Here is a 15,305-nt window from a genome sequence, read left to right on the forward strand (position 1 = left end):
TAACTATATTTAACTATTTCTCTTCAAGTTGACCCTAAACTGTAGCAAAGGATTGTGATTTTTACAATTCATCGGTATCACACCAAAAGGTAGTTTTGCCCAAATCACTGAAGCAACAGCCAAATGACACAGTCGGGCCTTAAATCGTGAGGTTCAGTGCTTGTGGTCATACAAGGAAGCAATCCACAAAAAAGCATACCATAGTTATCCTGGTATCTGCTGAGAGATACTGTGTGGGAGGAGTGTCTGTGATATCCTGTGGGAATTTCTGTCTCCTCACACTCAAAGGGTGAGACTCTACGTTCTAAATTGAACATCCCTCGAGATTCCTGGTTGCTCCAATACAGGTCTCAACCCCATTAGTTCATATCACAGCTTGACTAAACTACCAATTTGTCTATGTGTTTGTGTGTGTGGCCACTGAGCCTTAGAAAGAAATCTAACAAAATGAAAATCTATCTGAATGTTGTATCCTTTCCTGCTGTTCCTCTCTGATGCTGTGCATCTCAAATTAGCAGATATTCTCCTCTTCAGTGCAAATGTTTACTGTTAATTCAACCGAATCCTTCACACCAGACTGATTACAGAAAAACAGATGCTATGGCCATAAGAGGAGGAATAATTACGTGATGACTTGCTAAAGACTTTAAAACTGTAAATATCACTTTAAAATGAAGTACATATGCAGTTTGAGTGATTTAAATTGAGAATATTTACACGTCTCCCTGTGATTCAGATAACAGCTACTGTGGCAGATGGGTTGTTGCATTTAGGACCCCATGCAGGGTTGTTATTTCTATTTAGCCATTTCACAGCATATAACATCTAAAATATAATATGATATAAATCTTCGCAGTCTACTGTGGGTGCTTGGAGTGTAGTAGAATAACAGAGAGTTACAGACTGGGATGGACATTTTTACGGAGTGGTGCAAGCAGAACTGTCTTGACCTCAACCCCTCTAAAACAAAGGAACTGGTTGTTGACTTCCACAAAGATGTTTCCATCATCCCCATTTTGTTATTCAACAACCAGCCAATAGACAGGGTTGAATCATACAGATACCTGGGGACAATAATTGATCACAAACTTACCTTCCAACCAAACATTTTCTTCGAGTGTCAGCAGCGCCTCTTTTTCTTAAGGAAACTCCGCAGACTTCAGGTTCACCAGTCAGTCCTGATAGCTTTTTACAAATGCTTCATTGAATCTGTAATAACCTTCCATATATCAGCCTGGTTTGGATCACTATCAAACATCAATTGCAACACGCTAACTAAAATCACAACAATGAGCTTTATTGCCAAAACATGCGTTACCCTGAAGATGGGGTTTTTGGATTAAAGAGCAGACGACAGAAAAGAGAGCTAGGAGAGGAGCCATGCTGGCCCAGCTTGGACTTAATTCTGCTCCTAAAGATCCGGTCTGGACCAAGGTTATTATAGTTTTGGATTTTTCATTAGTTTTTATTTTTATTTCATTTTGACTTTTTGTTTTCAATTTCAGTTTAGTTTTAAGTAGTTTTTAATGTGGGTTTGCTAGTTTAGTTTTTATTTTTGGAAAATGCTTAGTTTTAGTTTCGATTTTTCACAAAACATTAAAATTCAAGTACAATCAGACATATTTGTGAAAAGGGACACATTTTTTAAGGTATCTGAAGCTTGCACATAGGGGCCCAATCACTAAGCAAATATATATATATATATATATATATATACTTATTTTGAAGTACTGACACATTGTCTAAATAAATGCTCAAATAAATGAAACGCATGCAATCTGCAGTATAATTTCTAACCTACATACAGAAAACCCTAATGCCACATTCAGACCAACCGCGAATTTTCGCCTCGCAACGCTTTCCTCGCATGAGTACATTTGCTGCAAGTATTCACACACAACGCGAGAAAGGGATTTTAATACGATAACGTGAACACAACTCGCCTTTACTACTAACTGCATGAACCCAAAGTAAACATTTTGCTGTGATTAAATAGCAATAAACGGATTAAACTGATGCTGAAATAACTGCAATATGATGCGGTTTTGTTAAACATATGAATTCATGCTTTGTCAGGTCTGTCAGCAAGACAGCAGGACAACAACTTCCAAAATGTTTGTTTTCTGAATGGAGTTTGGATCGATCAGGGCTCTGCTATACTAACTTGGTCACAGTAAAGTACAATGATAGCTGGAATTTACTCCGAGCTCCTCCCGCGAGTAAACGGCGTAGTTGTCAGAGCAGAATCCGACCGACTACGGGGGTTTATTTGTCCAATGTTTGCAGCGCTGCTCCCTGCTCCTCTCCCCCATGTTTAGCAGCTCTCAGCCGTCCAGCAGATTTTCAATCCCCCACTCTGCCTGGTCCTCTCCACACAATGCTCTGAAGCCTCGGTGACGTACGGACAATCTCAACACTGTTGAAAATATTCAACTCGCGCAAATTCCTTCGCGTCGCTGGCCCCGCCCCCTTCGTGTCGCTTCACGCTGCCCGACAGGAAATTGCGGTTCTGCACGTCTTTGCATGGACTTTGTATGTAAACTTACCGCCCCGAACGCTCGCTTCGCTTTTGGTCTGAAAGCACCATAAGAGCAAACTACCCTAATCCTACTACCCAGTGGTCCCAAGAAGTTCATTACAGAAGTCTCTAGCTCTATCATTCTTACATAGGTGAAATACAATTAATGGACAGCTAAGCTAAGAAATTGGCTGGTTGGCTGAGATATCAATGACCCCATAAAACACACACTAGCTGACATGCAGTAAATATGATGACCAGCAGACAAGTTAACCCAGCGACTACTAGTGACTCACTAAGTTACCTGCAACCAAAACTAAACAAAATACAACTCTATACAGTTGTTGCATTCATATTATTATGTACACGTGTATGTATAAAAAAACACCTATGCAGCCGATCCCTGCCTGGGTCTCCCTGACTAAGTTAGCCTCCCCCTAACGTTACATGGGGCTCTCCTCCTAACAGTGGTCACCACCTGCTACGCTGTGGCCAGACACCACCCTGACTCTGGCTCTCTTGACGGACACGCAGCGTGCCAGCTCTTCACGCGGAGGACAAAAGCATTACACACCCGTGGCTCACAAACAGGTTCCTGTCGGCTAATCACCGTGCACCCTTGAACTGCCGGTCCAGCCCATAGGTCCGGCCAGACCAACTGCCCCGCAACGTTAGTTCGGCTTCATATCCACTTGAAATGTAGACGTATTAGGTCCTATAAAATAAATAAACGAAAACTGAGGACATTTATTCTTTCATTTTAGTTACTTTTAGATAGTTTTTCAAACCTACAACACAGTTTTAGTTTATCGTTTTTTTGTAAAGCATCGTTTTTATTTTTATTTCAGTCTGAAAATGTTTTTTCACGTCTTGTTTTCGTTATTTCGTTCGTCTTCGTTAACAATTATAACCTTGGTCTGGACAAAATGGGACCAGACAACGGAATTCAGAGACTGCTGTGCCTACTTCGTTACAGAGACCTGCCCCATCAACATCCCGGATCAGCAAGATGAGAGGAAGTGGACTCTGTGTTTTACATAGATGATGCTTGGTGCTCAAACGCAGTCAAGATGGACTCTTTTTTCCAAGTGTCAGACTGTTTATTGGGAAGATGAAACTTTTTTATTATCATCTGTTTGCTGCTGTTTATATTCACCCCAGATGCAAATTCAAAAAATGCACTGTGAAATGTTCAGGTTTATACGTGTATGTGTATATAGATATAAATAACTGTATATATTGTTTTATTTTATTTTATATGTTACCATATTTTAATATAGGCCTTCACTTAATTATATGTTGTGTGTGTAGCATGACGAAACTACGAATTTCATTTCGTTATGCAGCCTTGTGCTGTATAATGACTAATAAAAAACCTTATACCTTGTAAAATAATCGGACAGGTGCAGGAACCACTTATCAGCATTTACAACAGGAGGACTAAACTAAAAGGAACACAAATAGCCTCAGACACCATTCACACACTGCATAGCCACTACAGTTTTCTACCGTCAGGCCAGAGATACAGATCACTCACATTCAGGACTAAGAGAGCCTTGACAAGTTTTTTGCCCACGTCCATTAGAAACATGAAAGGTTGATTAACTTATTCATCTATGTGTATGTCCGTGTGTGTGCGGATTGGTGATTTATTTAATTTATTATTTATCTATTTTTAACACAATCTTTTTAATGTTTACTGCCAATGTATCATTTATTTTGTACTTTACTTTAGTAAAGCTTTACTGACTTATTTATTTACTTAGAACTGTTTATTACTTATATGTAATGTGTATGTGTGGTATATTGTGCTGTGTTTGTGGAACTGTACACGCACTGATGCTCAGCACGAATGAAGTTCCTAATGGATAAATAAAGTTCTTTGAATTTGACTTTGAATTTGAAGAGTTTCTATCTTACTTTCATCCATTTTCTTTACCTGTCAGTCCTGTTCAAGCTGTCAATGGATTGGATCCATTGGTCAACCTCATGGGCAGGTCACCAGTCAATCACAGGGCCGCATTCATATCGAAGTTACTGTAATTACCAGTTTATTTGTTTATTGAATGATAATTTGTGTATGTGTGTGTGCACGTACGTGTACATTGTGGTGGGTAGAGAGGCAGAGGGGAAAGAGAAGGAACACAGCGTGTCCGCACAAATTCTCCTCATAATCAAAGAAACTCTGGGTCCTCCACAGCCGCGTTTGTCACTCACTGTGTACCTTTAATGAACTGCTCATAGCCTGAAACCTCATTAGCTATCTGACGACAGGGAACAAACGATCCAGACAGAGACGAGGAGAGGAATTTGTTGTGTCTCTTTCATTGAAGGTAGAAAGACAGGGAACATTCAGGGATGTGCCTTTGCTTTTGGCTGCTTGATTGGAGTAAACACCATCATCTTCATAACAGCATTCCTGTAAACATTCTAATCCACGGAAAAATGTTCCTAACCAAAATAAGACCCCTTAAAAAGAGATGTAGTTGCCGTAATTATGTACTTTTAAAGATGCCCTATTTTCTGTGTATGTGCAAACCAGGAATATTTTCTTATATGAATGCATAATAAGTGGGCACACAGTAGAGGCCTAATAACATGATAACCTCTATTCCCTTTACAGATCTGTGACAAAGAATGGCACTATTATGTGATCAACGTGGAATTTCCTGCAGTGACACTATTTGTTGATGGTGTGACCTATGAACCCTACCTGGTGACGGATGACTGGCCGATTCACACCTCAAAGATTGATACACAGCTTACTGTGGGCGCCTGCTGGCAAGGTCAGTGTGTGTGTCTAAAAATATACAGTAGCTTTAGAGTAATGCAGAAATTTCTCCATTGTAATAAAGCCACTGAAATCAGACCCATATGAGACGCAACTGCTATTACATTGTGTTGTTGGGATTGTTTACAGCTATACTATAATGTGACAGTTTTATATGCAGCTGCCTTTTTCAGCTTGAGGTTATGAGGTTGTGCCTATTTTCTCCACATAAAATGAAGAAATCAGTTATTTATAGCCCTATTTTTTTCTACAAAAAGAAGCCACATCAGGCTAAAAACAGTAACTGTATTGTAAATGCTTGTTGTGAAACCAAATAAACTAAGTATAAAATAATAACAAATAAATACTCCAGAGGGCCTAATTGGCTACATCTATTTTGTTTAAATATAAAACAGTGCTATAATTTTCCAATATAACCTAAATGTGAACCACTTGTTCTTTTCAACAAAGTAAACTAAAGCATTGTATTTAGACCTGTCCAAGTATTTTGATCAGAAACAATACTGAATATGGAAAAGAATTAATACGCTCAGAAACAGATAAAAAATGCATACAGTATACTATTTATATATTGTCAGTTTTTCCTAATATGCAAAGGGAAACAACCTAGAAAAGGATGGCAACATATGGCAAAAATAGAGAAACGGCACCAACAAAGTAGAACAGCAGCTAAAAGATGTTGAAAACTATACTTGAAGCACAGAGAGAGAAAAAAGCACGAGTCTTACTGTTAAGATAAATAAAGAGATTAAGATTTATGCCTGGGGGCTGTGAATATTTCTTCTTTGAAATGGAAAGGCACTAACCAAGTGGATATCACACAGGAAATTCTGCGTGTCAGTTCCAGCGGCAGGGAACGAGGGCGGGTAGCGATCACACTGGAATGAATAAGAGCTACCCTGCTGCCATGTTTATGACTTGAATAATTATACAAAAGTGCTTTAGAGGAGGGCAGAATGAGACACTAGTGATCCGTTATGCAGCTTGCCTAAATCACGCCAGCATCATCCAAAGCTTCAATCCTGATGGCATTTTGGTTGCCGTTTAAATTTCTTTTCATCCTGCGGCTGATTGCAATTTTCTTTTTGTCGTCATCATTTTCTTCCTTGCTTCCTACAGCCCTCTCTTTCTGCCTCTTTCCATGAATCTCTGATTGTGAGAGAATGCCCTGAAGGAAGGATTAGCTAGAGTGAATGGAGGACAACTTTGCCAGCTATTACATCCCAATGAAGCCGCTTTAAGCTTCACTAAGCCGCAACTGATAACTTTGCAGGCCATTAGCGAGCAAGATTGCCTTTCAGCCTCTCATTTCTCCATACCCTTTTCCCCACAATCAACAACATAATGATGAGACATGAAAGGCATTCAGACTGTACTTTCAGTGCCCTGAAAGCAAAAAAGAAGACATGTGTTGTCGCCATAAAAGGTTAACAAGAAAATGGTTTGGTTATTTTGGAGTGGGGGGGGGGGGTTATCAGATTTCTGTAACAGCAAGCTGTTCTTGAGTTTGGATGGGAAATGTGTGTTTGTCATCTCATTTCATGTGCAACAGGAAAGTGGGTGTGAAATTTCAAAGCAACCCTCACAGTAACTAACGAAGCACACAGTTGACATCAAGAGCCTTGGGGATTTTACAATGATAATAAAAGGCGTCAGTCAACATATACCATCAGTAAGGTTTTAAATAATTGGTAACTACAGTAGAAGCAGAGTGTGCTACTTTTTTGCATTATTTTAGCACAATGTGAAACTAGAAAAGATCTGAAATAAGTAAGAAAAAAATGCAAGGTGAAGCTCCTGGAATCAGTTGCCTGAAAATCGAAGGGAACCACAATGACAAGGTGTGTTACAGCCTTTAGACAAAGAAAATATTTTCCACGTTTTAATTTCTGCTCATTTTGACAACATCAGCCCAAGGAGTGCAAATGTGCAACATTTTTCAGCATTGATATGATTTTTCAGAGAAATGAAGAAGGAGACTAAAGGGCAGAATAATGCCGAATATTTCAACATTTTAAGAGAAAGGGAGGTGATGGATACTTTCATATTTTTTCACACTGCCATTAACTTACTGTCATCACAAAAACACAATGTTTACTATGGCTGTTCCTAATGCATGGGCAGGTATAAAGACTAAGAATATGAACTAATAAAATATTTTTAGTTCTTGCAGTATGTGGTTGTGCCACTTAAGAGCACACAGTGTCTGATGGACACAGAGGGAACAAAGTTAGATTGTTAGCTATTGTTAGTTGTTTTATTAAAAAAAAACCCCAAAGAGGTCTTTTTATGTTTGCAAGTTTGACATTAGACAAATTCATACATAATAAAAAAGTTCTGACAAATTTACTCGAAGGTTGCCCTCTGGGGCTGCCACATCATCTTGTATGCGTGAGATGTAGTACTACAGTGGGTACGGAAAGTATTCAGACCCCTTTAAATTTTTCACTCTTTGTTTCATTGCAGCCATTTTCCAAAAATCAAAAAAGTTCATTTTATTTCTCAGTAATGTACACTCAGCACCCCATCTTGACAGAAAAAAACAGAAATGTAGAAATTTTTGCAAATTTATTAAAAAAGAAAAACTAAAATATCACATGGTCATAAGTATTCAGACCCTTTGCTCAGTATTTAGTAGAAGCACCCTTTTGATCTAATACAGCCATGAGTCGTTTTGGGAAAGATGCAACAAGTTTTTCACATCTGGATTTGGGTATCCTCTGCCATTCCTCCTTGCAGATCCTCTCCAGTTCTGTCAGGTTGGATGGTAAACGTTGGTGGACAGCCATTTTCAGGTCTCTCCAGAGATGCTCAATTGGGTTTAAGTCAGAGCTCTGGCTGGGCCATTCAAGAACAGCCACGGAGTTGTTTTGAAGCCACTCCTTCGTTATTTTAGCGGTGTGCTTAGGGTCATTGTCTTGTTGGAAGGTAAACCTTCGGCCCAGTCTGAGGTCCAGAGCACTCTGGAAAAGGTTTTCGTCCAGGATATCCCTGTACTTGGCCGCATTCATCTTTCCCTCGATTGCAACCAGTCGTCCTGTTGCCACCACCATGCTTCACTGTTGAGACTGTATTGGACAGGTGATGAGCAGTGCCTGGTTTTTTCCACACATACCGCTTAGAATTAAGGCCAAAAAGTTCTATCTTGGTCTCATCAGACCAGAGGATCTTATTTATCACCATCTTGGAGTCCTTCAGGTGTTTTTTAGCAAACTCCATGCAGGCTTTCATGTGTCTTGCACTGAGGAGACGCTTCCGTCGGGCCACTCTGCCATAAAGCCCTGACTGGTGGATTGCTGCAGTGATGGTTGACTTACTACAACTTTCTCCCATCTCCCGACTGCATCTCTGGAGCTCAGCCACAGTGACCTTTGGGTTCTTCTTTACCTCTCTCACCAAGGCTCTTCTCCCCCGATAGCTCAGTTTGGCCGGACGGCCAGCTCTAGGAAGGGTTCTGGTCGTCCCAAACGTCTTCCATTTGAGGATTATGGAGGCCACTGTGCTCTTAGGAACCTTAAGTGCAGCAGAAATTTTTTTGTAACCTTGGCCAGATCTGTGCCTTGCCACAATTCTGTCTCTGAGCTCTTCAGGCAGTTCCTTTGACCTCATGATTCTCATTTGCTCTGACATGCACTGTGAGCTGTAAGGTCTTATATAGACAGGTGTGTGGCTTTCCTAATCAAGTCCAATCAGTATAATCAAACACAGCTGGACTCAAATGAAGGTGTAGAACCATCTCAAGGATGATCAGAAGAAATAGACAGCACCTGAGTTAAATATGAGTGTCACGGCAAAGGGTCTGAATACTTATGACCGTGTGATATTTCAGTTTTTCTTTTTTAATAAATTTGCAAAAATTTTTACATTTCAGTTTTTTTCTGTCAAGATGGGGTGCTGAGTGTATATTACTGAGAAATAAAATGAACTTTTTTGATTTTTGGAAAATGGCTGCAATGAAACAAAGAGTGAAAAATTTAAAGGGGTCTGAATACTTTCCCACTGTATATTAAAGTAACTTACTAAGATGCAACCACAACATTTTAGAAGTCAGTTATAAACAAAGCTCAACAATACACTTTTTTATGTATTGTGTTAATTTGTATTTTATTGTGACCTAGTTGTGAAACATCAGAGAACAGTCATGATCTGTGAAATGGGGGCGACAAAAGTCACAATGACTTGTAGCCATACTGTTAACACCTGTTTGTTTTTGGACTTGAGGCTTAGCTGAACCTGCATACATACACAGAACAACACCAATGTCACAAAGATCATGGGTTGATTGGGTGCCCAAGTTGGGAACAAGGATAGAAGATTGCCGTTTAGAAGCATACCAGATGATTTAATGTTGTTTTCACGATTATTGCAAATTGCATGCTGTTGGTCCTAATGGTTCTTGAACATGCACTGCATCCTAAAACTACACTATTGTTCATTTGCATCATCAGTGTCCACCCACTGCACCTCAGAGCTCTAGATAAACATATAACAGTGGACTGGTGCTCTTATTAAAATGAGAGGGGTGATCTAAGACCACAATCAAAACAATACTAATGTAACTTGTGGTTGTTTTTATTGTGGTGTTGGCAGCTTAACTTTCTTCTTCTCTTCTACAGATATTAAATAAAAAATTCTCTAGTTATAAATATCAACTCTTACTCTCAATATGTGATTTTTAAAGCTGTAGGAGAATAATTCCACTTTTTGTTAAATGTACGGTGTATGTATGTCTCCTGTTGCCTAGCATGCTGAAGGCAGTTGTGCAGTGTCTCTGTGACAGGTTTTGTCTCTCAGCTCTACATGTATACACCCCTGTATGATTCACATTGACAGAGCTGAGAGAGTAGATGCCTCCAGCCTCTTGCTGGCTGGCTGGTAGCTGCTGTTCAGAATAATCTGCTGTTACTGTCTACCGTTCCCCGGGGCCTCGTTGTACAGAATAGTTCAGGACAACGAGAACATCCAGTAACAGTAAGTGGGTTAGTAGCCTCAAACAACAAAATGATTTAGTCAACACTCAGGCACTTTGACAAACACATTTTGCTACAGCAGGTTGAAATATAGTTAGTTCAGGAAAATGAATAATAATGGAAACATGTTTGACAAAGACCTGGAGTAATAATGTAATCAAATAAACCTCATTATTGGTGATAAATGGGATATATTACAAGTGAAAATTAAATAAAACTACAATATAGCAAACAAATATTTTATTTTGTTTAAGCTTAATTTGATTATTATGAAACATTGTTTTTATTTTTGTTAAAATATTGTTATTGTTATTAAAAGATTTTTTTCAAATAAATGATTTCAGCTAACACAAAAGCACAATCAGTATACTATTTAAATTTCAAAAAGGCATCTTAAATCTGGCTAAACAACATGTTAATGAGTAATTAGCTGTTTCCCAGGAGCTCATATTACTTTTCTTTGACATATTTGTATTACTGATGCAGTATAGAGTATAAATACAGGCTGAGGTGCATTCACTTCTGGTGTTATTTGCATTAATAAGACTCACCCTTTGTTGAACTGTGGGAACATGTGTTAGCCACAGCTGACTTGGAAGTAATTTGTGTTAAGTGAACTAGACCTATATGATTTGGTAAAAATTACACACTTCATCAGAAGTGGCGTAATTGCACCACTGGGCAGAGCTGGCCTTTTCTACGGGAAAATCTAGTGCTATGTATGAACAGTACACTCTTAAGAAGATGTCAGGGTTTGCCTGAATTTTTGATGGAGCTGACCCCACAGACTGCTCATACACACAGACAGAATGTGTTGGCCTTCACTAGAGATTCCATTAATTTTGCATGAAGGGATGTATTTCTCTCTCACTTTCTCTGTGGCAGTTGCAGAACACTTCAGATCAAGCATGCATTACGTCTGTCAAACTTGTGCATCAAATTCGATGCTGAAATATCTGCAGCTGTGCCAGGTATTGCAAGTGTATCATACATCATTTGTTTGAGTATTACAGACTTGTGTCGCTTGTGTAAGGCCACCTATCCTTAGGTAGCATTTTGTTTTAATTCAACAATATTACACAGTTGTTGCCACCTGCCACCCACATATTTAGTGTAGGTGTAGTCACACAGGAAGCATAATCTGGAGATGTGATTTTGAGTATTTTCGGCATGGTTTTTTCTCCATTTTTAGTTAGTTGTCGTCTATACTAAGACGTTTAACATTCCCACCCTAAAATAACAATGTCAATGTAATTCAATTACATTTACTTCCTGTCCAAACTAGTGTCACTTTCGCATGCTTTTTTTCTTTTCTCCGTTGTAGACTTGGGGGAAAATAACCCCTAAATTCTTCATAGCTCGCTATCCATTGGGTCTTGTAAGCCTTTTTTGAAGCAGATTCATAGATGTTTTTTTCAGCAAACTGTGTGTGCTTTTCCCATGGAAACATACATAATACATATTGTTGTCTCTTTTATCCTGTAAGGGCTCAGTAAAAACAGATTTGGACCAAAAAGTATGACTCTGAGACTTGGCCGGTAAAATAAAAAGTTCAAGTTTACTTAAGGTTGAAAACAGGTAAAAGTCAAAAGCAGGAAGGCAGGGGATAAAGAAAACGTATTCAATGGGGGATCAGGCTAGAGAGCAGGAGTCCAAAAGGCAGAGAAGAGGTTATAACAGGTAAATAAAATGTCTCGAACATGAAGGCAGAATCATAATAGGTGATCTGGCAGGGAATGAATGAAAGTGGGCAGGTATATATGCTACTAGGCTGATAAGGAAGTGGAAACAGGGGTTTCTGCAGGGCAGGTGGGTGTGGCAGAATCTCAAATGACTGGAGAGTACATGGCAGGGGGATAAAAGGAGACAAGGAAAATGTGATACTAGGAATTGGCTGACATTGTGACATAACCAATCTGCTCCACTTCTCACTTCCCCTCTCCTGTTATCAACTTCTGTCCTTAACCCTCTCACATCTCACTTCTCCACTTTTCCTCTTCTCCTCTCCCATTAGGTGGTGAGGTCGCAACCCCGAGGTTCACCCAGTATTTCCATGGCAGCCTGTCAGGTCTGACAATCCGACCAGGCCGCATTGAAACCCAGAAAGTTATCTCCTGTTTGCAGGCCTGCAAAGAAGGCCTGGATATTAACTCCCTTGAAAGCCTCGCTAAGGATATCAAGGTGCGTGGGGAAAATGGAGACCGTGAGACCCTGTTCAGGATTCATCTGTACTTTTAAGCAGTACAGGCTGATGTTTTTCATCTAAAAGTATCATTTGCTAAGATGCTATCCTATAACACGCATCCTTTGATATTAAAGAGAGTCCAATATAACTCAGTGTATGTACTTGCATTTTCTCATCAAGCCAAGACAGAAATAATGTCATTGAGTTGAATCACAGTGTTTGAATCTGCATCTCTGAAAGTGTATATGAGGACAAATAATGTTTGTTTGTGTGTCCAGTTCCATTTTAACCCCGCTCAGTCTGTGCTGGTGGTGGAAGGAGAGGATCTGGACAGCATCAACACAGCCATGACCAAAGTCTCATACATTAACTCTCGCCAGTTCCCTACGCCAGGCCTCCGGCGGCTACACATCACCACCACAGTACAGTAAGTGCACATGTATTTGCGGGATGCATTTTCACGCACTCTTTGGCTTTTTTCTGCCCAGTTCAGTCGCCGCACCGTCTGGAGCGGTTGTGAGTTTATGACTTGGCTCTCAAGAGCACATCTGAAACCTTTCTCTTTGCTGTTTACCACCTCAGAAGGTGGTCCTGTTTCTGTTATGTTTAAACCAGATTCAGATACCTCTGCTTCACATTGTGTGTGTGTGTGTGTGTGTGTGTGTGTGTGTGTGTGTGTGTGTGTGTGTGTGTGTGTGTGTGTGTGTGTGTGTGTCATCTTGTGGCTTTATTTGCATATTTAGGTTAACCTGACTAAAGTAGGTTATGTCTGTGAGGTATTTCATTACATATTAATGGGCAGGTACAGACAATATGACTCTTGTGTATGTCACCCTGCATTAGCTAGCATTAGAGAATTCAATATATCCTTTACTTTATACATTCAGTGGGTCGCTGGGAGACCTGTTTGATGTGCACAGTGGCTACACATTTAATGTTTCATGGAGGTCCATGTTTGATTTCTTCCCCTTTTGTGTTTGTTCAAGAAACTGAGCACTGCTGTGACTAGATACTTTGCAGATTAGGTTTTGAACTCCTTATAACACACATCATTCTAACGGTCATTAAGGAAGCACATTTTGAAGGTATTCTGTGTGAGGACGCTATTGATGTTTGAATAAAGTGTGAGGTTATAATGATCTCTGGAACACTAATGTGAAATGATGCATACATAATGCATTAAACAAGTTGGTCAGTGTGAGTCCAGTAGATCGTCACATAAGCTACAGATAGCCAGTGGGGAGATGGTTAAAGCATTAAAGACTCTGTCAAATGTGTTGTCTGTCTTTGTCTTTAAGCCACAGAACTCCTAGTGAGATGGCAAAGGATGAAACATTAGTGTAAAAACTATTAAACCACTGAACAGACCAGCTGGCCATTAAGGACATTAAACCTTCTGGTGAACTGAAAGATCATCTTGCTAGTGTCTACTTTTCCTTGCTAGTATGTGCTTTTCCTTTGCATTTTGTTTTTCATTTTCTGTTCTGTTTTTCCTTCTGTGTGTCCATTTCTGGATGTAATTTGATTTGCATTGACTTTGTCCACTGCTTCGGATCCCAAGGAAGGTCATGTCTATTTGTCCAACATTTATCAAATGCAAAATAGCTTGACATCTGTTACCCACATTGTTATTAACACACTTTGGTTCACAACAACATAGCATAAAAATGGCTAGATAACTTAGATATTTGCTGTGGATATGCAAAGGATTAATACCAATCTTGTTGGTGACCCCTGTAACCTTTTCTTTAATGCCACTATCAGGCCAAAATCTCCATTATAACAAAGGAAACATAAAATGTAAAAGGACAGGTAATACTTTAAAAAAATCCTTTATTTGATAGGACGGGATAGTGAAAGGAAAGAGGGAGAGAGATAGGGTGCGACACGCAGCAAAGGGCCACAGGCTGGATTCAAACCCAGGCCACTGCATTAAGGACTCAGCCTTGTACGTTGGGCACACGCTCTACTAACTGAGCTAACTGCACCCCATGGACAGGTAATAATTGACTAACCCATTAACGTGCTCCTATTGGCATAACTGGATTTATGTTCATCTTATTGTGTAGCACAATAGCGAAGCCACATGATGGAGCCACATATGTGCACTGTATATCCTGGTAGTTTCTCAAAACCAAGAATGCAAAGAACAGACTTTCTTGCTGATCGTTCTTGGAAGAATGAACTTGCAATGTCACAAGCACACAGAATGCTGTTGACAGTTTAAGACGATGTGTTTTTGCTAGTATAGCGCAAAATCAGCAATAAAATTATGACCCCTGACAGATGAAGTGAAAAACAGTGAAAATCTTGTGACCATGCTACCTGTCAGTGGATTGGATATATTAGGCAATAAGTGAACATTGTGTGGGGTGGTGATGGGGCAGTGGATAAGACACATGCCTTTGGTGTGAGAGACCCGTTTCAATTACCCTCTGTGACACATCCACCAATGTGTCCCTGCTCCAGAGTCGTGCGACCTCTGACATACTTAGCAATTGTAAGTCGCTTTGGATAAAAAGCGTCAGCTAAATAAATAAACGCAGACCAGTCAGAGAGCCCATGCTTACCCCTGTCCACTGCTGAAACGCCTCTAATGGGCATGTGAGCATCAGAACTCACCTGGTCTGATGAACCATGTTTTCTTTTACATCGCATGGATGGCCGGTTGCATGTGCGTTGCTTACCTGGGGAACACATCGCACCAGTATGCACTATGAGGCAGTGTGATGCTTTCGGCAATGTTATGCTGGGAAACCTTGGGTCCTGCTATTGATGTGGAGGTTACTTTGACATGTACCACCCACCTAAGCATTGTTGCAGAGCATGTACACCCTTTCA

At 39.9% G+C, this 15,305-nt stretch overlaps 1 protein-coding gene across 1 annotated transcript in view; it reads left to right on the plus strand.

Moving 5' to 3' along the window:
* Positions 1–15,305, plus strand: part of clstn2a (calsyntenin 2a) — a 168,849-nt gene that overhangs the window by 146,721 nt on the left and 6,823 nt on the right. The window contains exons 10-12 of the mRNA XM_038718242.1: positions 5,142–5,304; positions 12,294–12,460; positions 12,743–12,891. Of these exons, the coding sequence (XP_038574170.1) occupies positions 5,142–5,304; positions 12,294–12,460; positions 12,743–12,891 (479 nt within the window). The remainder of the gene's footprint in view (positions 1–5,141; positions 5,305–12,293; positions 12,461–12,742; positions 12,892–15,305) is intronic.

This window comes from Micropterus salmoides, unplaced genomic scaffold (assembly GCF_014851395.1).
Source record: "Micropterus salmoides isolate LMB-PRFRI ecotype aquatic unplaced genomic scaffold, ASM1485139v1 Ms_hic_scaffold_14, whole genome shotgun sequence".
In the NCBI taxonomy this organism is placed as follows: Eukaryota; Metazoa; Chordata; class Actinopteri; order Centrarchiformes; family Centrarchidae; genus Micropterus; species Micropterus salmoides.